Source organism: Oncorhynchus clarkii, chromosome 17 (genome assembly GCF_045791955.1).
Source record: "Oncorhynchus clarkii lewisi isolate Uvic-CL-2024 chromosome 17, UVic_Ocla_1.0, whole genome shotgun sequence".
Lineage (NCBI taxonomy): Eukaryota > Metazoa > Chordata > Actinopteri > Salmoniformes > Salmonidae > Oncorhynchus > Oncorhynchus clarkii.
In genome coordinates, this window is record NC_092163.1 from 53,377,264 (window position 1) to 53,403,508 (window position 26,245).

The window sequence follows — 26,245 nt, forward strand, 5'->3', positions numbered from 1 at the left end:
AATTGGCACGGAGCAGATGTATTTGCCCCATGCTGGTGTGTTCGAATTGTTTTTACATTGTAAACACTGGATATAGGTTATTTCTTCGAAATATTTAAGGTGAGTAATGCGTTATTGACTTGACATGTTTATACAATCGCCAGGTCCCTGGCGACATCCATCTGTCCAGATGTACCCATCATTAGCCACTAGGCTCGTACGTGTCTCACCTTGTCCATTTGTTTTAATTATTGTTGACATTTGTTTTTAATTTGTTTTAGCTGTATATCAGAGCTGTTCAATAGGGACTGCTTTGCGATACTAAACTATTGGAGAAACAAAGAAGGGACAATTGTTGGAGCGATTTTGTCCCTGTATTGTAATGATAGCAAGGAGTGATTTTTAGTGACACTTGAGAAAACTATTGCTAAGGAACTTACAGGGGTGAACTTGTGTGATCTCATCATGTTTATTATGTGGGGTGAGAGTTGTCCTGGATGATGACATTAAATAGTCATGCTGTCATGAATCACTGGGTTGTGTGACCTTGAGTGCTATTTTTTACAATCGTCTGACCAATAATTGTAAGATAATTGCTTACTCAGTGGAATAATAGTATATTTGCATAATTTGTTTTAGTTTAAAATGCCAAGCAGACAGAATGACTGATGTTCAGTCCCGGTCTATTGTCGTAGATGTGAGGGATGACAGGTGTTGGAGCGCTGATCAGATTGATCACCTTTTAAAGCGCTTTCCTATCTGTACTTGGCTGTCGCTTGAGCTTTGTTTTACGACCACAACCTTCAAGTCTCCAGGGCAGTATTTCAGATTGTAGAGTTAGTTGTAGGTGTTGTGATTGAACTTGTTTAATTCTGTTAAAGGGACCTTTTTGGAGAATTAAAACATCCATGCCTTGGGAGAAAATGTAGTGGTATTTTTATTATTTATAATCCAAATTAAATGGCCTTCATAGGCTATATTGATCCCCATCCGCCTACAAGCATTCAAAAAGACACACACACACACACACACACACACACACACACACACACACACACACACACACACACACACACACACACACACACACACACATAGATACAATACATACAATACATACACTTGTATTGTAGTATCCTTAGTTCAACATCAGCGACCTCTTCAAGAAGTATGATCTCTTGGTGTTTTGCCTAAGGTGGTGGAATGACAGTCACAAGGTCAAAAGGTTTGAGACCTGGTTGAGGTACCCCTCAAATTGTTTACGATGGTGTCAGAAGTGGGATGTTGTGCCTCTGAGGCATTACAGAAGGTCTAGCCAACATATAAATATCTATTTGTTAACCAGAAGAGCAACTTGGCTGATAAACATACATTTTTGTCACTCGGATCCAATCGGGTCTGGTCTAGATAACGGGTTCCAGGTTGGGTCTAGATCTGGTTGTCGTCGGATCCATTTGGGTTTGAGGCTAATTGTTTTCGGGTCTGCATCAAACTTTTGTTTCCTTCACTCTCTCTCTCTCTCTCTCTCTCTCTCTCTCTCTCTCTCTGTTTGATAAAATGAGTAAGAAAGTTACAGACTCACAAATATCATACCTATGGATTTCACATGACTGGGCAGGGGCGCAGCCATGGGTGGGCCTGGGAGGGCATAGGCCCACCCACTTGGGAGCCAGGCTCACCCACTGGGGAGCCAGGCTGAGGCAATCAGAATATGTTCTTGTTACAAAATGTATTACAGAAAGAAATACTCCTCAGTTTATCAGCTGTCCGGGTGGTTGGTCTCAGACGATCCTGCAGGGGAAGAAGCCAGATGTGAGGCTCCTGGGCTGGCGTGGGTACATGTGGTCTGAGTCAACTTCAGCACAAGAACTGTTCTTCTGGAGCTTCATGAATGGGTTTCCATCAGTGCTGTAAAGTACTTAAGTACAAATATTGAAAAGTACTGTACCTTACTATTTATAGTTTTAAAATCTTTTACTTTTACTTAACTACATTCCTAAAGAAAATGATGTACTTTTTACTCCGTACATTTTCCTTGACACTCAAAAATACTCGTTACATTTTGAATGCTTAGCAGGACAGGAAAATGGTAGAATTCACGCACTAATCAAAAGAACATCCCTGGTCATCCCTACTGCCTCTTATCTGGTGGACTCACGAAACACAAATGCTTAATTTGTAAATTGAGTGTGGGAGTGTGCCCCTGGCTATCCGTAAATTGAAAAAAATCAAGAAAAATGTCCCATCTGATTTGTTTAATATAAAGAATTTGAAATTATACATGTACATTTGACATTTTAATCATTTGGCAGACACTCCTATCCAGAGCGACTTACAGAAGCTATTGGGGTTAAGTACCTTGCTCAATGGCACATCGACAGATTTTTCCCTTAGTCGGCTCTGGGATATTTTAGCAATTGCATTTACTTTTGATACTTAAGTAAATTTGAAACCAAATTCTGCTACACGTTTACTCAAGTACAATTGAAGTCGGACGTTTACATACACCTTAGCCAACTACATTTAAACTCAGTTCTAGTTAGAATTCCCTGTCTTCGGTCAGTTAGGATCACCACTTTATTTTAAGAACGTGAAATGTCAGAATAATAGTAGAGAGAATGATTTATTTCAGCTTTTATTTCTTTCATCACATTCCCAGTGGGTCAGAAGTTTACATACACTCAATTAGTATTTGGTAGCATTGCCTTTAAGTTGTTGAACTTGGGTCAAACGTTTAGGGTAGCCTTCCAGAAGCTTCCCACAAAAGGTTGGGTGAATTTTGGCCCATTCCTTCTGACAGAGCTGGTGTAACTGAGTCAGGTTTGTAGGCCTCCTTGCTCGCACACACTTTTTCAATTCTGCCCACACATTTTCTGTGGGATTGAGGCCAGGGCTTTGTGATGGCCACTCCAATACCTTGACTTTGTTGTCCTTAAGCCATTTTGCCACAACTCTGGAAGCATGCTTTGGGTCATTGCCCATTTGCGACCAAGCTTTAACTTCCTGACTGATTTCTTGAGATATTGCTTAAATATATCCACATAATTTTCCTGCCTCACAGTGCCATCTATTTTGTGAAGTGCACCAGTCTTCCTGCAGCAAAGCAACCCCACAACATGATGCTGCCACCCCTGTTCTTCATGGTTGGGATCATGGTTGGAATGGTGTTCTTCGGGCTTGGAAGCCTCCTCCTTTTTTCTCCAAACATAACAATGGTCATTATGGCCAAACAGTTTTATTTTTGTTTCATCAGACCAGAGGACATTTCTCCAAAAAGTGTGATCTTTGTCCCCATGTGCAGTTGCAAACTGTAGTCTGGCTTTTTTATGGCGGCTTTGGAGCAGTGGCTTCTTCCTTGCTGAGCGGCCTGTCAGGTTATGTCGATATAGGACTCGTTTGACTGTGGATACAGATACTTTCGTACCTGTTTCCTCCAGCATCTTCACAATGTCCTTTGCTGTTGTTTTGGGATTGATTGTCCCTTTTCACACCAAAGTATGTTCATCTTTAGGAAACAGAATGCACCATCTTCCTGAGCAGTACGACGGTTGCGCGTTCCCATGGTGTTTATACTTGCACACTATTGTTTGTACAGATGAACGTAGTACCTTCAGGCATTTGGAAATTGCTCCCAAGGATGAACCAGACTTGTGGAGGTCTACAATTGATTTCCCCATGATGTCAGTGAGTTTGAAGGTAGGCCTTGAAATACATCCACAGGTACACCTCCAATTGACTCAAATTATGTCAATTAGCCTATCAGAAGCTTCTAAAGCCATGACATCATTTTCTGGAATTTTCCAAGATGTTTAAAGGCATAGTCAACTTACTGTATGTAAACTTCTGACCCACTGGAATTGTGATACAGTGAATTATAAGTGAAATAATCTGTCTGTTAACAATTGTTGGAAAAAGTACTTGTGTCATGCACAAAGTAGATGTCTTAACCAACTTGCCAAAACTATAGTTTGTTAACAAGAAATTTGTGAAGTGGTTGAAAAAATTAGTTTTAATGACTCCAACCTAAGTGTTTGTAAACTTCCGACTTCAACTGTAGTATTTTACTGGGTAACTTTAACTTTTACTCAAGTCATTTTCTATTAAGGTACCTTTACTGTTACTCAAGTATGACAATTGAGTACTTTTTTCACTACTGGTTTTCTTGGCCGAGCAGCTGCACACAAGCCTAAGATCACCATGCGCAATGCCAAGCGTCGGCTGGCATTGCAGTGGAAACGCGTTCTCTGGAGCAGTGGAAACGCATTCTCTGGAGCAGTGGAAACGCATTCTCTGGAGTGATGAATCAAGCTTCACCATCTTGCAGTCCGACGAACGAATCTGGGTTTTGCGAATGCCAGGAGAAAGATACCTGCCCCAATGCATAGTGCCAACTGTAAAGTTCGGTGGAGGATGAAACATGGTCTGAGGCTGTTTTTCAAGGTTCGGGCTAGGCACCTTAGTGACTGTGAAGGGAAATATTAATGCTACAGCATATAATGAAATTATAGACAATTCTCTGCTTCCAACTTTGTGGCAACAGTTTGGGGAAGGCCCTTTCCTGTTTTAGCATGGCAATACCCCCGTGCACAAGGCAAGGTGCATACAGAAATGATTTGTCAGCATCGGTGTGGAAGAACTTGACTGGCCTGCACAGAGCCCTGGCATCAACCTTCCTAGAGACATTAATGACACTCATGTGTGTCTAATTTACTCATTACCCTGTTAAAAGAGGTGTGTTTTCTGTTGTCCTTTGCAGAAGCTTGAATTGTTTACCGTATGCGGTCGTTTCCTGAGTGAGGTTTCGAGACTTAGTGTTTGTTTTTTCAAGTGTACTGTTATCCCGAGGCTACCATTTCTCAGAAAAGTATTATGTTTATTCCTAAGCACTGATGCTTTGTCTGGTTTCTTCTCTGCACCTGGGTCCAACCTTACCACGTCACAAATTTGTCTCCCTTTGTCTGTTGGAAAGCAGACTGAAGCAGGTTTTCCTTTAGGATTTTACCTGTTTAGCTCCATTCTGTTTCTTTTTATCCTGAAGAACTCCCTAGTCCTTGCCCATGACAAGCATACCCCTAACATGATGCAGCCACCACCATGCTTGAATATATGGAGAGTGGTACCCATTGATGTGTTGGATTTTTCCCAAACATAACAATTTGTATTCAGGACAAAAAGTAAATGTTTGTAGTATTACTTTCGTGCATTGTTGCCAACACAATGCATGTTTTGGAATATTTTTTATTCTATATACAGTACCAGTCAAAAGTTTGGACACATCTACTCATTCAAGGGTTTTTCTTTGTTCTTACTATTTTCTACATTGTAGAATAATAGTGAAGACATCAAAACTATGAAATAACACATATGGAATCATGTAGTAACTAAATAATATGTGTGAAATTAGATTTAGAATAGACCATTATAATGCACCTGTATCGAAACAGGTGCAGTAGGAATAAATACACGTAACTAGCGAATGGAGGATGTTTTTCCCAGTGTTTTTTTTTTCATGCCAGCCAGGTAGGCAATACTCCTTTTGTAGATATAAGCAATGTGCTTAATATTAGGAAAGTTGAACAAGAAAATATATTAGGCCTAGTCTATAGAAAGCTGATCCTCTTTTCAGTAGAGGTCATCTCTCTGCAGTTGCATAGCCTGTTGAAATGTTGCACAACATGAGTTCATGGGCTTTCAAAGTGTTTGATTAGAATTTCAAATACATTTGCATTGATGTCAGATTGATTAGAGGGATAATAGAGTGCTCAGTTCCAGGCAGTTAGCAAGTTTGGTAGGCTACTAATGACCATCAGCAGCATCAGAGCTTGGAGAAGCCTAATTACCGTGACTAAATGCTTACGTGGAATTTGACTGCCTTTTAGACTCGTGACCGCCGGTGTGGCGGTAATATGATCACCGCAACAGCCCTAATCACAACAAATGTGAAAGAAATCAAGGAGTGTGAATATTTTCAGAAGGCACTGTATGCCCTTGGTGACCCATTGATCATGTTTTTCAGGATTGTATTATCTGCAGGTTCCTGTTTTGTTTACATCAATCAAACACAGGCTATTGCAGGGGTCTTAAACCCTGTTCCTGGAGAGCTACCCACCCATAGGTCTTTAATCCAGCCCACTTCTAAATAACCTGGTTCAGTTTATCAGCCAGTTATTTATTAGAATCGGGTGTGCTGGATTAGGTTTGGAGTGAGCCTACAGTAGTAGCCTAGAACAAAACTTTGCTCAATGGGAGTACCTCAGCACTATTTAAATAAACCTTAAAGGCTTTTGTTTGTCTGTGTAGTAAATTATCACACAGCATCAACTAACTCTACAGAGAAGTAAATGCCAAAAAGACACATCTTACAGCTGTGCATGTTTTTGCAGTGCATGTTTGTTTTTTGCTAAAGTGATTTAGTCAGTGCAATTTCTTTTATTTGTTTTTATTCAAAGCAGCTGGCCCCAAATTAATTTTTCATTTGTTATCTAGATATCCACTGACAATATAGGTATAGGTAACAATATAGGTAAAGTGCTGCAGACTGTTCCACCTAAACTCTTAGCCCTCACTGCAGCCATTATAACACATACAATGGCTTTCAAATGATGTAAAAGTCACCTAGTACCTGTATTTTTATAAATCTTGTCTGTGGTGATCTGAACACCAGCTGGCAGTTGTTGGCGTGTTTTCATGGCACAGTTGCTCTGTAGGCGGAGTGATGCAACTGTTAATATTGAATGTCTGAACCAATGCAGATCTTGTCCAGAGTTAATGCCCATGGGATTACATATAGAGGTTCCCATGCAAATTGTTAATGAGCGTGGATGATTTATTTCATCATGAGCTGTACAGGACATGTTTGCAACGCTTGGCAGAAAGGGTTATGTTTTTGTTAGAGACGTTGACGTGACCCGACGTTGACATATAATATGGTTGTTGTGTGCTGGAAGAGACGAAACACTGTATGTGTATACACTTATGTACTCTTTATAAGGAATTATGTGAATCATGTGGAATATTCTTGTTTAACTTTATACATAGGATTTGGGGTAAATTAAAATATACTGTTTTTTAAAAATACAATAAATTATTGCTCTTTGTTGCTTTGCTCTGTCTGGGCTTTTGTAGGTCTACTATACTGTTTACTAGAATAGCTGTTTACTTTGTATGTGGGAGGTTCAGTTTATTGTGGAGTTTTTGCACTAGAGAAAGTGGGAGGAGAAGAGATGTACAGGCAGAGGTAGTGACTGATAGTGATTGTCGTGACCAGAAGAAGTGCATCACTGCTGTTGTATCATACCGTAAAAGATGGGGCTGTCAAAATGTTGCCACAGCATAAACTGCAGCTCTGTATATCCTCTGTGTGACCTCCATTTCTAACCTTCCCCTACTTCATATGCCCATCACCTAGTCAGTTCTCAACAAAAGTAAATAAAGGATTACTAAGTGAACAGTCATCTCCCACATCGGTTATCTCTCTTGTTTTTGCTGTCTCTCTGTCCCCCAGAATAGGATGTGGCCCTCACATATCCCATAGGGCTTTGCTGCTCTGTATTTCCGTCGATGGTGGATTTTTGTAACGGCTGAGAAGTGACTCTCTCAATAAGTAATGAGCCTACGCCAGGCTTGTGATGTGGATCAAGAGAATGCATGACTGCAGATCATCCAGCCCCTCCCTTGTACTGACTGACTTCCTCCATTATGTTTGGGCTGAACCAACAGCTCCATGAAAAAGCGGGAGAGAATCCTGCTGCAATGCTTCCGAGGATTAGGGGATTTACAGGAAAAAGCTTCCGAAAGTTAAGCTTACAGGACAGGAAAATTAAGTTGGACAATTGGTAACATTGGGAATGTCTGAAACCAAAACACTGAGGGAGGTAGGGGCCTAATCTTCTTTTTCAGTGACAGCTTTGTGGGGAAATGAGTCCACAGGTAGACAAAACACATTTAACAAGTTGCTACCCCCTCTCTCTTCATGTAAGAGAAGTGTTAGGTAATTGGACGTGACCAATGTTCCCGCAAGAAAAATGTGTCACTGAGCAAATTTCAGGTCTGCTGAGCGCAAACTTGAACATTGTGAAAATTGTGTGCAACTTCCAGCACGTTTACTGTGAACACTGAGGCTGTACCCACTTTACATTACAGTTTTAACTGTCATGTAGGCTACTGTGGGTATTTGATCATATTGTAGGCCTGCCAGAGTGGCCTACCATCAAAAACAATGGAGAAAATGCATCCCATAACATTTTACCATGGAACTAGCTGTTCTATCATTCAGCCTACAGTAGCAGCCAATGTTTATTGTTCAATGTAGGCCTACATTCAATGAGACTTTTGGGGGGAAAAACGCAGTGCTTAACATTAACCTGTTTATCCACTTGTCCATCAGACAAGGAGGTCACTGAAAATGTTATGTTGTTTGATGCAAGAAACCACTTTATAAAATCAAATGCATTCTTATTCCTATACCATTATTACAGAGATTCAGACAAATTATCCTACCCTCTGCCTATTGGCTACTTAGGCTTGAATAAGCTGTCTCAAAATACAACATTGCCCCTTTAAGACAAAACAAAGCTCTCTACCTAACTCGTTTTTCAAAGATGTCTAGAACTGTACACGTTATGTGCTCTTGTAGGAAGCGATCACTCCTCTATTGCTGATTACAAATGATCTATAACTGGGATAGTAACTCACTAACTAGCAAAGGATTATAACATAATGTGCACACGTGGCTACATGCAGCTCATGCAGTGCATTTACTCATGACCGCTCATGCTATTAAAACAGTCCAGCTCAAAGTAAATGAAAGATCCATATATGGCAATGGTCTATTTGCATATAGGGCCTGATTGTTTATGCCGCACTGGTCTGTGTAGAGTACGAGCTGAGTAGTGTGTGTCAATGCAATAGAATCCTACTCTGATGCGTTCTGCCTACAACAAAATCTCTTGCAGTTAGTTTTGTTTCAGTATGTTGCTTTGAAAGTGGCGAATGTTGCGTTGATTCGATCACAATTGCCACAGCAAAGGGAAACGTTGATAGTGTTAACAGGGAAAACTCTTAAACAGTGGTCACCAACCTTTTCTGAGTCAAGATCCCTTTGAGTCAAAATGCATGACTTAAAAAACGTAAGCCTATGCAACATTAACCAATTTAAAAACAGTCCTGTTGTCACGCCCTGTGTGACTAGGGTGGGCATTCTAGTTTCTTTATTCCTATGTTTTTCTGTTTCTATGTTTTGGCCGGGTATGGTTCTCAATCAGGGACAGCTGTCTATTGTTGTCTCTGATTGGGAATCATACTTAGGCAGCCTTTTTTCCTTTGTATTTTGTGGGTAGTTATCTTTGTTAGTGGCACTATAGCCCTAGTAGGCTTCACGTTTGTGTCTTGTTTTGTTGGTGACGTTTATCATAATAAAAGGAAAATGTACGCTCACCACGCTGCACCTTGGTCCGGTCATTTCCACGACAACGTCTGTGACACCTGTAGCATTGAGGTTTGTGCAGTAAGATATAGGCCCAATACATTATCACCGTATATTGGCTTTGCTTGAATGCCCAGCCAATGCATTGTTGTTCGAGGTATTTAAAAAAATGATATTTAAACATTTGAGGTAGGCTATATGGTCACACCGGTAATAGATCCGTCGTATTACTTGTGAAGCACAGCTGAGTGAGCATACGTTTAAATAATTGTATTTTTTGTTTTACTGGGCTGATTGTTCCTGCATCTGATGGTCAGTCTCAGTAGAGGGAGAGAGCTGCAGGCGGAGGGTCTGCCTCAGTCTGCAAGGTGATATGTGTGCTCTTAAGCATACGGTATGAGGCCTAAAAATGAATTGCAAATGAATTAATGGAAAATTAATGGCATTACAACTAATGGCAACCTGCAATACAGTTTAGTTCAATTAGTGGCTGCAGTGGATATGGAGGTTATTATAATTACTTTGAGTACCTCTAAGAAATTATTCATTGTAGTGAGGAGGGAGCTTCATTCTTGTGGAAGTCTAGTTAAGTTAACGCAACCACCCACACTTATGTTGTCTTTAAGGCCACTAGACTAGAGACTCGACTGTGTTATAGACCTGCATCTTATTACAAGCCTGGCTAAGCACTAAATGGAACAGGGTAATTGTGTCAGTGATCCTGTGTCTGAAGTGTTGCTTGAGGCCCACAGTGACACAGGAAGATATGCCAACATAACTTGCAATGAAAACACAAGTTCCTTGTCAGGACTCAAGGATTTTAGTGGAAATTAACCCTATCATCTATTAAGGACATTTTTAATGTGATAATATGTTAAATGTCCTCCGTGTTTACTATATTGCTTTGTAAAATAGTAAAAGCGTCAAGTGACTTGCAGTGACAGATTTAATTTATGTTTTTCTCTCACAGGACCAAAGCCCAAATCTGGAGCCCTGCGCTCTCTCTCTTCTCAACGTCTGGCACCTAGTATCCAACCCCTCTACTTCATACCTACAGTACACTCTGAACTCTCCCTCTCTTTCTGTCTCTCTGTCGGTCTCTCTCTCTCTGCGCCGACCCCCTCCCAGCTCCCCCCTCAGCATCCCTGATGCGTAAGAACAGTAAGGTGACGCAGCGTGAGCATACCAGTGAGCATGTCACAGAGTCGGTGGCAGACCTGCTCGCTCACGAAGCGCCGCTCGACTACAAGAACAGTTCTCTGAATGTTGGAGGAGTACCCGGGAAGAAGATTGTTCTCGAGCCCCCCGAGAACGATGGCCGCCCAGCCTGGAACAGCAAACTTCAGTACATTCTGGCCCAGGTGGGCTTCTCTGTGGGGCTAGGAAACGTCTGGCGCTTCCCTTACCTGTGCCAAAAGAATGGAGGAGGTGAGTGGCAGACCGCGCCCCATAAGGGCTGGCTGACTAAATAGAACCATAACTGAATAACTCTTTCACTAAATATAGAACAATAATTATTTATTGTAGCTACGTCAATGGATGAGCAAGGTAATTTCCTCCTCATCTTCCTGTCTGCCTCTGATGAAGAGTCTAGCGGCAGCTGCTTCCTGGCAGCTCAGTGACCCAGACTGTAAGAATGACATGCCAGGTACACTGGCCTGCCATCACAGTCAGGCTGGGCTGCCAAGAGAGAAGCACAGCTCCACAAACACCACTCTAAATATAGCTGTGCTATCGATTACTACTGGCACTGGAGCAGGCCAAGGCTCAACTGATACTCTGATCAACATGAAAGGGATACTCTCAATTAAACATTAATGGCTCTGTATTGTGATGATGATTTGCTTTATTTTGTCATGTAGTTACAGGTGCACATTGTAAGTCTTTGCTGGTATAGTAGTTCAGAACACCCCTATTTGTTAGGGCAGGTTGGCATTTATGTACTGGAGGCAGCTCTGCAGAGTGGTCACTAGCTGATTTTTAAACCTAACCTAACCCTAACCTTAACCACCCTGCAAAACCCTCATGCCTAGCCCTAACATTGCACGAAGGCCAATTTTGACTTTGCAGCTGGCTCATCTAGTGGAAATGGCTCAGATTTCTTACTATTGTATGTTTTGTACTTGACAGTGTTTTTCCAGAATGTGCTAAATTTAGCTTCTGCACTCCCTTGCTATAACCTAACCGCTCTACCATAAGTGGATAAAAATATGCCCCATCAGTTTTAATGAGCATCACACCTCTGACCATAACAGCAGCATAAAACACCACATCTCTTATCTCTGGTCATAGAAATGACGATTAGGCATGCTCAATTCACCTCCGAAACCTCACGGTCTCCCTGTCTTCACCAGATAATGACTGATGTGTTTGGTGCACCAGCCCTGTTCTCTCACACCTTCTCTTTCTGATTTATTGCTAATAGGCAGGATTTAAAGGCTCCTATACCCAAGCAGCCTCGTCGTTTGACCAGGAGAACAGACATCTTTCACCCCCTAATTTACCTCCAGGCAGCAAATTACAGCCACATTAAATGGCTCTGTGGCGTTAGGTGGTTATCGCTCTGGGCCTTCTTCCCCCTCTCTCTCCTTCTCCCCTTCCAGCGTTCTCTGCTTCTCTTTCATACACATGTCTTTACCTCAGTTTGCATGCTATACAGTATATCAGGACTGTTAGCTGGCCCAAGTTCAGATAGGCTGCAATTGATTGCAAAAAGTTATATATTTAAAAAAAATCTAATTTCTTACCTACTACATCCAATGACCTGGTTCTATTTCTTCTTGATCTCATGTTGAATTGACATTAGTAACAACTCAATTAAAACAAGACATGGAACTGCTGTCTATGTCCAGTGGGTTATGAGCTCTAGGCTATGTAACTGGTACTCCTGAAGTATTATTAGTGATAGTGCTCCAGCGTTAATCTTAGCATCCTGATGATCACCACAATAACATCCAGATTAAGCCTCTCTTGGATTAAGCTGGGAAGCACCAGATTTAGACATCCCCCATAATTCAAATCAAATACTAAAATAGACCTTAGTAAATCACTGGTTGGATGGGCTCTGACTTGCAGGGTGGGAGAGTAATAGTGACAAGTGATGCAGAACTGTCAAGTACAAACAGACAGACACCATAGTGTCCTGAGGCTCTCCCCTGACTCACTGAGTTGGACTTCATGACCATCAACTAGAGGGGTTGTCTTCCTGTCACCCAGCCTGTCCACCTCTCTCTCCCCTTCCCCTCTGGCTTTGTAATGATACACAATTAATTATAATTAGTGTTCTAGAAACAGCTCAAAAGAATAGAGCCAGGGTCCACAGTAAATGTTAAGTATCTCCATTGATTCAGCAAGGGAGACAATTGAAACTTGTGCATTATTTCAAAGGAAAGGTGTTCCAGGTTTTACACAATGCTTAGTACTGTAATATCACACATACAGTATGTGTACTACTCATGTACCTAATAGTCTATTGGGAGAAATATAGCATGATCACTTTGACCCCTTTCTTTCAGGTGCCTATCTGGTCCCGTATTTCATCCTCCTCATCCTCATCGGCGTCCCGCTCTTCTTCCTGGAGCTAGCGGTGGGCCAGAAGATCCGACGTGGGAGCATCGGGGTGTGGAACTACGTGTGCCCCCTACTGGGTGGGATAGGGGTGTCCAGCCTAATGGTGAGTGACAGTGAGGATGGTGTCTTTGGTTTAAGGTTGCCTCTTATATCACCTTTTGGTTGAAGTTGAGGCTGGCAATCAGTTTAACTGATCACCCTCCAATCATCAGATACATAATGTTATACGTTTTAACATGATTTTGGTTATGTAATCTGTTTATGTTCTGAAGTGCTTGTTCCACGTAACAAAATAGACAGTGTCCCAAGAGAAAAACAGTGTGACTGACCACAGTGCACTGGGAAACAGAGAGGGTCAGTCAGTGTGATAAGGATAATGGATGCTGGATGTAGGGTTTATCACCGGGGGCTTCGATGAATGAGCTCTGATTTCAATAGAAACTCCCTACGTCAGTGACTGTGTGATTTATTAAGTATACTATTTTCTGCATATACCAACACTTTGTGGCCTCTCCCCTGACTAACTCCATGCTTGGCTGCCTTAGCATACTGTTTTTACCACATGCATTGTGGTGCTGTCACCAGCACTCTATTTAACACCCTCCAACCAGGATCTCTTTAAAGGCCCAATTCAGTCGTTTTTATCTCCATGTCAAATTATTTCTAGGGAATAGTTAAGTACTTTACTGTAATAGTTTTCCATTAAAAGGGTTAAAAAGAAAAAACTTTTTAGCAAAAAACAATTTCTCAAGCTAGAATTTTGCTTGGACTGTCTGGGAGTGGTCTGAGTAGGGAGGGGGCGGGATATGTAATCTGAAAACTAGCTGTTATTGGCAGAGAGGTTTGGAACTCTTTGTTATTGGTCTATTTTAACTTATACCGTCTAGTGCTGTCACCAGGCAAGCCAAAACTCCACCCGTGCAAAACCTGCTGATTAGAAGGTTCCGAGCAGATTGTAATTTCAACCAGCAACTATCAGGAAATAACACTGATCAAATTTATTCACTTTTACATTGTTAGTTTCATCACTTGCTGTACATTATGATACAAAACATTAGGGGGAAATTAATTCTGGCTGCACTGGGCTTTTAAGATAAAAGCTGTTGATCATGCTTTATGTGTATATGCCAGTTTGATAGGATGGATCAATTTAAACTACTCCAGGTCTTGAATTTGGCATATTGGACATTTTGTGACTCACATCACATAATCTAATTGTCACAACATCACATAACATGTCAACCTTACGCTTTAACAAGAGATAGGTGGATCATTTATGTCGGAAGCTTTCACTGTCCATTTCTGAATATTGTGAGAGGAAATAGACCTTGTGTAAATCTGTTGAACTGGAATGTACAATCACGAATGAGGCAAACTCTTTTTAGGGGATAGATAGATATACCTTGATTTAATTGAGCATAGCAGCTCTAAACATGGTTCCCAATGTCTGCATCACCTTACACAGCTCAAAACAAACATACTCTGTGTTATTATGATGGAGAAAGCTATCTCACATTCTTCATTCCATAAGATGTGACATAGAAGGTTGTATGTCAGTAACGTAGAAAAGGACTATAAAGATGAGTAATATGGATAATGTCCTAGATAATGAGAGCGAGGCAGATATGGTAGGGAGGGTTAGGGTGTGAGAGAGAGACAACCCCTCGTTGGTGATGTATGTGACAGCTATAAATACCTCTTAAGAGATCACTGTGGAAATGGCTGAAAGAGTGTACTTCAATTATTAATGGATTTCCCAACCTTGTTTAGCTTCTGCCTGTCCTTTGTTGACATGGATGCTCAGAAGATTTAGCAGACACTCTTATCCTGATTACACTCTTATCCTAATAGCCAGTTCTTGTTAAGAGCCTTGCTCAAGGGCACATTAATAGATTTTTAACATAGTCAGCTCTGGTATTCAAACCAGAGACCTTTTGGTCACTGGCCCAATGCTTGTAACCACTAGGCTATCTGCCACCCTAGGAACATGAGAAAACAACATACTCCTGCCTATATAGACCATCTGAATGAGAAATATATTGAAATTGCCTCTCACGGTACAGTAGTGTATATATCGATATTCACACATGCACTTGCCATTTGACTGAAAGAGTGGCATCAACCAACAGTGACAGGGACTCTTGCAGAGGAGCACCTCAGGGGTAATTGTGAGTTCCATTGGACTTTCTTACTCTAACAGACTCTGCCTCTCCTACATTCCAGGTGTGTGGCTTTGTGGGGCTCTACTACAACGTCATCATCGGCTGGAGCATCTTCTACTTCTTCCAGTCCTTCCAGTACCCACTGCCATGGGCAGAATGCCCTATCAGGAGGAATGGATCATTAGCCAGTGAGTGGATGCCAAATCTGAACATCGGGACGGAGGAGAAATACAGAGGGCAAAGAGAATGGAGTCATATAACTCCTCTGAACTGTTTGATAAAGTCCAAGCAGCAACCACCAATGTGGTTTGTCTCACAAACTAGAAAGGATTCAATGAATATTGAATTAAACCTCTCTCCTTTTTTTAATAAGGCCTGTATTTGATTAATCAGATATGACTAATTTCCATCTTGTTATACACACTCGTTTTGCCATGTAGAATAATCCATACTTACAAAATCATTTTTGGTCAGTCTGAGAGAAACACACATTTTTGTTTTGTAATTCAATCTTCCAGTTCAATCCAGTTTTGGCCAGGATGGCACTGAATCACACATCTAACTAGATCAGCTGATGGTGTTAGCTTATTTATGAGGATCCTTCATGACTCAGATGGACATAATCCAGATTAAAGTCCTTTGAGACTTAGATTAGAGGTGGTGATAATACAATCCCAGCGGTTCCAAGAATCGCTCAGCGCTCTCCTCTCCTCTCCTCTGCTCCTCACATGACTCAGCAGTATGAAGACAGTCAGCCACCAGGGAGGAGAGCAGCTGTAGCTAGTTAGATAGTCCTGCTCCAACAGAAGGGTTCTTACACTGACAGACAGAGGCATATTGCATGGTGTTGCAAGTCTTCATGTTACTGTCTAATCTAGTCCCTCCAGGATTCCGTGATTCTGCGATCGCAAATCTTTTAGCAAAATCAACCATTCCCCGCATATTATGTGAGGGTTTGCAAATTTGACCAAGCACCACAGTATTTCCTCGTAAAACAATCAAATCATTGCAATATTATTGCATAAAACTGACCCATCACCACAGTACAAAAAGAAGGCTCGCAATTTACAACCAATCACTGCACATTTATCTCTAATATGGTTCAATCAAGCCACACGTCAACAAACGTTTTCTCCCATCAGTGCATTTTCGCAAACAAATTGGACAAAATCATCACATATTGCCATGCAAAATGTCAGAATTGCTGCAGCAAAATCAAGCATTTTTGTACACAAATATCACAAAGTCCCAGCGACATCCTGGAGGCACTGGTAATCATACAGTACTACACACACAGATGCTAGTATTGTATGTGATTCCCCATAGGTTTACTCTTTACAAATGGTGGTTTACTACACCATGCCACACTCCTACACTACAGTATAGTGGTATTTGAGTTTTTCCACAGTGGCATTACAGGTTGTCTGTAGAATTGTCTTTAATTCTGTGTGGAAAAAGTGACCTCTCGCCATGGTCATACAGATGTAGGATTTTAATTTGATCACCCTGTTGCAGGAGAACTTGTAGTGTATGTGAGTTTTAAACAGGCTTCTGAAGTCTGTAATTTCCACTTTAAAATGTCATACATTTTTCATAAGGGAATATCAAGTATCAACCCCTACAAAAATGTCCATTAATTATAATCCACATACAGTGCCTTGCGAAAGTATTCGGCCCCCTTGAACTTTGCGATCTTTTGCCACATTTCAGGCTTCAAACATAAAGATATAAAACTGTATTTTTTTGTGAAGAATCAACAACAAGTGGGACACAATCATGAAGTAGAACGACATTTATTGGATATTTCAAACTTTTTTAACAAATCAAAAACTGAAAAATTGGGCGTGCAAAATTATTCAGCCCCTTTACTTTCAGTGCAGCAAACTCTCTCCAGAAGTTCAGTGAGGATCTCTGAATGATCCAATGTTGACCTAAATGACTAATGATGATAAATACAATCCACATGTGTGTAATCAAGTCTCCATATAAATGCACCTGCACTGTGATAGTCTCAGAGGTCCGTTAAAAGCGCAGAGAGCATCATGAAGAACAAGGAACACACCAGGCAGGTCCGAGATACTGTTGTGAAGAAGTTTAAAGCCGGATTTGGATACAAAAAGATTTCCCAAGCTTTAAACATCCCAAGGAGTGCTGTGCAAGCGATAATATTGAAATGGAAGGAGTATCAGACAACTGCAAATCACCAAGACCTGGCCGTCCCTCTAAACTTTCAGCTCATACAAGGAGAAGACTGATCAGAGATGCATCCAAGAGGCCCATGATCACTCTGGATGAACTGCAGAGATCTACAGCTGAGGTGGGAGACTCTGTCCATAGGACAACAATCAGTCGTATATTGCACAAATCTGGCCTTTATGGAAGAGTGGCAAGAAGAAAGCCATTTCTTAAAGATATCCATAAAAACTGTTGTTTAAAGTTTGCCACAAGCCACCTGGGAGACACACCAAACATGTGGAAGAAGGTGCTCTGGTCAGATGAAACCAAAATTTAACTTTTTGGCAACAATGCAAAACGTTATGTTTGGCGTAAAAGCAACACACCATCCCCACTGTCAAACATGGTGGTGGCAGCATCATGGTTTGGGCCTGCTTTTCTTCAGCAGGGACAGGGAAGATGGTTAAAATTGATGGGAAGATGGATGGAGCCAAATACAGGACCATTCTGGAAGAAAACCTGATGGAGTCTGCAAAAGACCTGAGACTGGGATGGAGATTTGTCTTCCAACAAGACAATGATCCAAAACATAAAGCAAAATCTACAATGGAATGGTTCAATAATAAACATATCCAGGTGTTAGAATGGCCAAGTCAAAGTCCAGACCTGAATCCAATCGAGAATCTGTGGAAAGAACAGAAAACTGCTGTTCACAAATGCTCTCCATCCAACCTCACTGAGCTCGAGCTGTTTTGCAAGGAGGAATGGGAAAAAATGTCAGTCTCTCGATGTGCAAAACTGATAGAGACATACCCCAAGCGACTTACAGCTGTAATCGCAGCAAAAGGTGGCGCTACAAAGTATTAACTTAAGGGGGCTGAATAATTTTGCACGCCCAATTTTTCAGTTTTTGATTTGTTAAAAAAGTTTGAAATATCCAATAAATGTCGTTCTACTTCATGATTGTGTCCCACTTGTTGTTGATTCTTCACAAAAAAATACAGTTTTATATCTTTATGTTTGAAGCCTGAAATGTGGCAAAAGGTCGCAAAGTTCAAGGGGGCCGAATACTTTCGCAAGGCACTGTAATATTTCACATTTCCTGTTGCTGCAGGATTATTTTCTTGCTGTAGCAAACTGGCTCAAATTAAGATCCTACTGTGGCAATAAAGTATGTGAACCCTTGAATTATCTGGTTTCTGCATAAATTAGTCATAACGTTTGATCTGATCTTCATTTTAGTCACAACAATAGACAGTCTGCTGTGTCTATATTGAATACAGTACATCATTTAAACATTCACAGTGTAGGTTGGAAAAAGTATCTGAACCCCTAGGCTAACCCTTAAACTTTTCCAAAAGCTAATTGGAGTCAGCTAACCTGGAGTCTAACCAATGAAAATAGATTGGTTAGAGCTGCCCTGCCCTATAAAAAACACTCACAAAATTTGAGTTTGCTATTCACAATAAGCATTGCTTGATGTGAACCATGCCTCGAACAAAAGAGATCCCAGAAGACCTAAGATTAAGAATTGATAACTTGCATAAAGCTGGAAAGGGTTACTAAAGTATCTCTAAAAGCCTTGATGTTCATCAGTCCACAGAAAGACAAATTGTCTATTCACTGTTGCTACTCTCCCTAGAAGTGGCCGACATGCAGAGATGACTTCAGGAGCACAGTTCAGAACGCTCAATGAGGTTAAGAAGAATCCTAGAGTGTCAGCTAAAGACTTACAGAAATCTCTGAAACATGCTAACATCTCTGTTGACGAGTCTACGATACGTAAAACACTAAACAAGGATGCGTGTTCATGGGAGGACACCACGGAAGATGCCAAGAAAACATTGCTGCACGTCTGAAGTTCACAAAATAGCACCTGGATGTTCCACAGCGTTTCTGGCCAAATATCCTCTGGACAGATTAAACTAAAGTTGAGTTGTTTGGAAGGAACACACAACACTGTGTGGAGAAAAAAAGGCACAGCACATCAACATCAAAACCTCATCCCAACTGTAAAGTATGGTGGAGGGAGCATCATGGTTTGGGGCTGCTTTGCTGCCTCAGGACATAGACAGCTTGCTATCATTGACGGAAAAATGAATTCCCAATTTTATCAAGGCATTTTTCAGGGGAATGTTTGGCTATCTGTCCACCAATTGAAACTCAACAGAAGTTGGGTGATGCAAAAGGACAACGACCCAAAACACAGAAGTAAATCAACAACAGAATGGCTTCCACAGAAGAAAATACGCCTTCTGGATTAGCCCAGTCAGAGTCCTGACCTCAACCCGATTGAGATGCTGTGGAATGACCTCAAGAGCAGATCACACCAGACATCCCAAGAATATTGCTGAACTGAAACAGTTTTGTAAAGATGAATGGTCCCAAATTCCTTTTGACCGTTGTGCAGGTCTGATCCGCAACTACAGGAAACGTTTGGTTGAGTTTATTGCTGCCAAAGCAGGGTCAACCAGTTATTAAAGGGTTCACATACTTTTTCCATCCAACACTGTAAATGTTTATACTGTGTGTTCAATAAAGACATGAAAACGTATAATCGTTTGTGTGTTATTAGTTTAAGCAGACTGTGTTCATTTATTGTTTTGACTTAGATCAAATGACATTTTATGACCAATTGATGCAGAAGTCCAGGTAACTCCAAAGGGTTCACATACTTTTTCTTGCCACTGTACATCTGTAGAGAAAGGTAGACCCTATCATTCATGCAGGTGTGTGGGACCCCAGAACCACGCTGCTCTGCACCCACTCTGACCTGGCCCCATGGTCACATGTCTGCAGTAAACACTTCAGATAAACTGTGGTTCACATTGATATCGGCAGGGTCAGATCAGCTAAACACAGAGACCAAGGTCGTTCAGACCTAGCGTTCACTTTGAATACAGTTCTGTGCTTCTGGAGTGACTTGCAGGAGTGGAGGAGTAAGAAGAAGGGAGATGAGAGATGCAGACAGTCAGAGTTACTGCATGTAACCTGGAATGCCATCACTCATAGACAGAAGATAAAAATAGAATAATGGGAGGCCACCGTGATTTCCTCTGCTGAACATTGCCATCTACCTGACATAAATAGAGACTGGTACATTTAGTTGACCTGGCCATTTCTGTGAGTGCATGTGTCTGTGTGGGTGTGTGGGCATATTTTTTCTGTGTATGCGTGCCTGCATGTTCTCGCATGCGTGTGTGTGCATATGCATATATTTCTGTAATACGTCTGTAAGAATGCTTTCTCCAGACTTAGATCCTTGTATCATTTCCCCAAGGTTGAATTATAAAAGGTGAAAATATGCACAGTGAAAAATGCCAAGTGTCTTGAATGAGGGCTCACGCTGTGCATACCAAGTACAAGGACGACCTTGTTTACCTTGCTAATGTACATCTAGGAGAACCAATCCAAGGGGGAGAGATTTGGTTCCTGTGTAAACAGTCTCTCCCTCATTTTTTTGCCCTAATTTTATTTTTCTCTATCTTTCTCCCTTCCACTACCCCTATCCCTTTACTCTCCCTATCATCTCCCTCTCTTTCATCCTCCCTGACCTCCCTTCCTTTTCACTACAACTTTTTTCACTCCCCCTCTCTCTCTCCCTCCCCTCTCTCTGACCACCCCCTCCCCCTCACCCCTCTGCAGTCGTGGAGCCTGAGTGTGAGAAAAGCTCGGCCACTACCTACTTCTGGTACCGCCAGACTCTGAACACCACCAGCACCATTGCAGACAGCGGCGGCCTGAACGTCAAGATGACCCTGTCTCTGCTGGTGGCCTGGATCATCGTCTGCCTGGCTGTCATCAGAGGCATTGCGTCCTCCGGGAAAGTAGGGAGCGCTGTGGGGAGGAAGTGGAGTGTTGGTGGGCAGGGTGTGGGTGGAGAGGGGCAGGGGGTATGGGTAGAGGGACAGTTGATGTGGCGGGAGAGGGGCAGGGGCATGGGGCATCAGGAAGAGGGGCAGGGGGTGTTGGGGGGAGAGTCAAAAGAGTGTAGAGAAGATATATGATTTAAGAACATGACATGACTAAAAATTGCGCTGGAATAATAGCCGACTGGACTGGATTCCTACCTTCCTCTGGCATGTATAGTGTAGTTATTGGACAGAATGTGTGACTAAGTTGTTTCCTGTGGTCTGTCAGGTGATGTACTTCAGCTCGCTGTTTCCCTACGTGGTGCTCTTCTGTTTCCTGGTGAGAGGTTTGCTGTTGAAGGGTGCTGTTGATGGCATTGCACACATGTTCACTCCCAAGGTGAGATTCAGAGGAGGCCGTCACACACACACACACACACACACACACACACACACACACACACACACACACACACACAAACACACACACACACACACACACACACACACACACAGAGAAGCTTCCATTGCAGTTGTATGCTGTCATTTATGGGAAAAGACAGAGCTACTATACCAATAGAATTTATAAACATTTCTAATGATTATAACCAATTAGCCACCTATCTAACATGGAATTTGTAACACATCGTACATATTGTAATGCATATTGTAAACATATAATATGAAATGTATGATGGACATCCACAAATTAATACATAACATACCAAACGTAAAATATCAGACTAATTTGAGTGTCCCGGATGTTCTTTAACGATGTTACATCTACCCCTGAGTCCAAGTTTGTCAGCCAATGTGTTACTCTGTGTTCCAGCTGGAGAAGATGCTGGAGCCCCAGGTGTGGAGGGAGGCAGCCACCCAGGTGTTCTTTGCCCTGGGCCTGGGCTTCGGTGGAGTGATTGCCTTCTCCAGCTACAACAAGATAGACAACAACTGCCACTTTGACGCCGTGCTCGTCTCCTTCATCAACTTTTTCACCTCCATCCTGGCTACTCTGGTGGTGTTCGCCGTGCTGGGCTTCAAGGCAAACCTCATGAACGAGAAGTGTGTCATGGAGTGAGTTCAAATCAAATGCCCTAGCAGCCGTCTATAGTGATGGTGGAGGGAATTCAAGCTGTCCTATACAGAATTAAACGACTCTTTCCCCACACCATATATTTATTATCATGCTTTCTCTGTGATCAGATTCAGGACTTTTGCGGTGATCTTCATCTTGTGCTCTATCGACCATGTTTCCCTGTGGTCTCTTCAGGAATGGAGAGAAGATCCTTGGCTACCTGAACTCTAACGTGCTGAGTCATGACCTCATTCCGCCACACGTGAACTTCTCCCAGCTGTCCACCGTAGACTACGCTGAGATATACGCCGTCATCAAGACGGTGAAGGAGGGCAGCTTCGCCGAGCTGAGCCTGGACCCCTGTGTCCTGGAGGATGAGCTTAACAAGGTACAGTCTGTCTGTCTGGTCTCTGAGCTCTATCTCACCGAAACTGGGTCTAAATATGAACCAGTTCCACAACACCAAACCAACTAGTCTTTTTAAGTAAGTATTTCACTCTAAGGTCTACACCTGTTGTATTCGGCGCACGTGACAAATAAACTTTGATTTGATTTTCTAATCATCCTTATACTGTACTTAACTAATATCCTTCTTGGCTCTTCTGTCCCCAATCGGGTCTGGTCTAGATAACGGGTTCCAGGTTGGGTCTAGATCTGGTTGTCGTCGGATCCATTTGGGTTTGAGGCTAATTGTTTTCGGGTCTGCATCAAACTTTTTTTCCTTCTCTCTATCTCTCTCTTTCTCTCTCTCTCTCTCTCTCTCTCTCACAATCTCTTGGGTCTTCTTTTGCGCCCTCTCTCCTTTGCGTCACTCTCTCTCTCCATCCCTCTTTCTCTGCAGTCTGTGCAAGGTACAGGCTTGGCTTTTATTGCCTTCACCGAGGCCATGACTCATTTCCCAGCCTCTCCCTTCTGGTCTGTCATGTTCTTCTTCATGCTGATCAACCTGGGCCTGGGCAGTATGATCGGCACCATGACAGGCATCACCACGCCGGTCCTCGACACCTACAAGGTCCAGAAGGAGCTCTTCACAGGTCAGCCCTAAAAACCCCTGTGGTGCTCCCATTCTCCTCTATCAAAGTTACAAATGCAGGTTCGCATTTATTGTCATGAATCTTGGCCTGAAGGCAGCTCTGCAGAGTGGACACTAGCTGGCACAGCCACAAAGTCATAAAATCTGATGTTAAACCTAACCCTAACCACACTGCTAACCCTAATGCCTAACCCTAACTTTAAATTAAGACCAAAAAACACATTTTTGTTTTCATGAATTTTGAAGATATAGCCAATTTTGACTCCGCAGCTGGTCTTGCTAGCTGACACCGCTTAGTTCTGCCTCCAGGGCAAGACTCATGACAATAAGCGGCAAACTGCGTTACAAACATAAATTCAGCACTTTTCACCAAGACGTAGTGGGGTAACTACATAAGACTCTTTAAGGAAGAGTAGTTTTTTCTACTTTTGCTGCTGAATACAAAGTAATAGCAATAAAAGCAATGGATTGAATAAATAAAGACTTTCTCATCCAAGGAGCCACAAAGTTTATACATAATGTGACGTTTATTCAACTCCACCACTGAAGAAGAGATAAAAATGCTGAAGACGCTGCAAACCTTCAGACGAATGCCTTTACCTCATCTTGCTCCAATTCCCTCTCTATATTTTTCCTTCAGTGTGCTGCTGCATCATAGCCTTTTTCTGTGGCCTCCTCTTCGTCCAGCGCTCTGGGAACTACTTTGTCACCATGTTTGACGACTACTCCGCTGGTCTGCCTCTCACTATCGTGGTCATCCTGGAGAATGTGTCAGTGGCCTGGATCTACGGCACCAAGAGGTAAAGTATGGTGTCTCCTCAGAGAGCCCTGTAGTGTCAGAAGTAGCTGTGTGTTTTTCATATGTATTAAGAGGAAAGTTGAATATGAAGAAGGATAGGATTAAGAAATAATTGAGAAAGAGTCAAGGAACACCTGAATACTGTTCTAATTCTCAGAGTAAAAAACTCTACGGACACTTCGAAAGCTTAAACCAAGTTTATTCTTCCCAGAGGATCAATACAGCTGCATTAGACAAAAACCTTTTCACACAACCACTGATATTTAACCCTTCCTCCTGAGTCTCCTCCTGAGTCTCCTCCTACACATCTGTACAAACATAGTATCTTTACTGCTAGGCAGGACACTAAGTGATACGGGCATAAACTTTTATTTCTCCCTTAACGTGACCTGACCTGATCTTAACCCCCCTTCATTACTAATCCATGGCTCTCTCCCCTTATCAATGCCTGCCACATGTGATTGCTTTCCCTGCACTCAGCACATTCCAAGCGTAATTGCACACACTATATACCTTCCTTCTACAGATAACCATTAACTTCTGGTGTAGACCCTCTAACCCTAAGCACTCAATATTTCAATAGGATCCCTGATATACATTACCCTCTCTCCTGCAGTGACATGAATAAGTATTTTTCATATTCTCAGAACCCAACACTGTAAACTGAAGGAGTTGGCTGGATCTATGTTAAACTCACCTGTGTGTGTGTGTGTGTGTGTGTGTGTGTGTGTGTGTGTGTGTGTGTGTGTGTGTGCGCGTGTGTGTGTGTGCGCGTGTGTGTGCGTGTGTGTGCGTGTGTGTATCAGGTTTATGCAGGACCTGGAGGACATGTTGGGTTTCCGGCCCCACGCCTTCTATTTCTACATGTGGAAGTACGTCTCCCCTTGTTGTCTCATCGTTCTCATCACAGCTACCGTTATCGAGATGGCCATCAGCCCGCCAGGGTACAATGCATGGGTAGAAGAACTGGTCAGTCAACCTGTTGGCAAACAGTGCAAAGTTTCATATAGACACTTCGTATTGACACTTTTTGACATTTTGCGTATTAGCCTTGTTACAGAGTTTGCAGTCAGCACCAGGGGTATTTATTTTTCACTCTATTTCCCTTCGTAACTTTATTTCTCTCTTTTTAGGCTCAGGAGCGTTTCCAGAGCTACCCTCCCTGGGCATTGGCCATGTGCTTCTCCCTCATTGTGGTGGCCATGCTTCCTCTCCCCGTCGTCTTCATCGCCCGCTATTTCAACCTGATGTCCGACGGCTCCAACAAGCTGTCTGTCTCCTATCGCAAGAACATGATGAAGGACATCTCCAACCTGGAAGAGGTGGACGAGGCGCGCTCCATCCTGGGCAAAAACCCAGGAGAGACGCCCTCGCCTAAGCCCCCATCCCAAGCCTACCTCGGCCCCCCCGGCACCAACCCCCTGGAAAACCCTAACTCCCTGTCCCCCAACAGCTGCTACGGGACAAGCTACCAGAACGCCATCAGCCCACAACCTCCACCACCCCTATCACCCCCACCACCACTGAGTCCAACTCATGATCACTGTCCATCTTCTTCATGTCCCTCCCCTAGCCTGACCCTAGATCCCTAACTATCTCTCCCTCCTAGGCCATCTCACCCTCAACCCTACATAGTCTCACCACCAGGGGGTGCTGCAGCGCTTCCCAAAACTCCACAACCACCACCCTCACCCACTGAGTGACCCTTATCGCAGGACACCCCTCTCCCCCTCTCCCTTCCCCCCCAGCCCCAGAGGTTAGAGTTTACTGCAGCAGAGGTGACTGCCACACAGGCCTCTGCTTTGACAATGAACTACATGTTCAGGTGTCTGGGATGTTGCAGTGGTATGTATCAATCCCTACTGGAGGGTATGCAATGCTGAACATGCAGTATGTTTTGGTCTAGATCAGGGATCCCTAAAAGGTGGCCCGCGGGTGATTTCATTTTGCCCCCCAATTTTTATAAACAAACATGTTCATTGTTGGACATAAAATCATCAGGAAATCAGCTTAAAGAAAGTATTCCCACGGAAAAATAGAGAGGCATATGTGATCGTATCCCAATGTAATCAAGGTTTGAAATGATTCTGTTTTTGTCAAATACTATATCTGTTTGGGATTCTTGTGGTCAATTTGCAGTGTACAAATAATTTCTAACTATGTTCCGGCTCCCCGAC

General features: G+C 42.5%; 1 protein-coding gene across 3 annotated transcripts; it reads left to right on the top strand.

The window, feature by feature from the left end:
* LOC139371106 (sodium-dependent neutral amino acid transporter SLC6A17-like) lies at positions 1-26,245 on the top strand. Of its 3 annotated transcripts, none has more exons than XM_071111180.1 (12): positions 1-99; positions 10,374-10,831; positions 12,919-13,076; positions 15,197-15,323; positions 20,956-21,137; positions 21,451-21,561; positions 21,994-22,235; positions 22,432-22,624; positions 23,078-23,270; positions 23,910-24,069; positions 24,875-25,037; positions 25,202-26,245. In XM_071111180.1, exons 2-12 carry the CDS (start codon positions 10,552-10,554, stop codon positions 25,658-25,660), a joined length of 2,268 nt encoding a protein of 755 aa, XP_070967281.1. In that variant the 5' UTR covers positions 1-99; positions 10,374-10,551; the 3' UTR covers positions 25,661-26,245. The 3 variants fall into 3 exon arrangements, with proteins under 3 accessions (XP_070967281.1, XP_070967283.1, XP_070967282.1); XM_071111182.1 differs by having other exon boundaries at positions 24,875-24,940; positions 25,202-25,418; XM_071111181.1 differs by lacking the exon at positions 10,374-10,831.

Excerpts from the sequence above, each read along its gene's own strand:
- LOC139371106 (XM_071111180.1), top strand. The coding sequence starts at position 10,552 with ATGCGTAAGAACAGTAAGGTGACGCAGCGTGAGCATACCAGTGAGCAT. Across the intron at positions 22,625-23,077 it reads TGGAGGATGAGCTTAACAAG|TCTGTGCAAGGTACAGGCTT; the intron begins GTACAGTCTGTC and ends CTTTCTCTGCAG. Across the intron at positions 24,070-24,874 it reads TGGATCTACGGCACCAAGAG|GTTTATGCAGGACCTGGAGG; the intron begins GTAAAGTATGGT and ends TGTGTGTATCAG.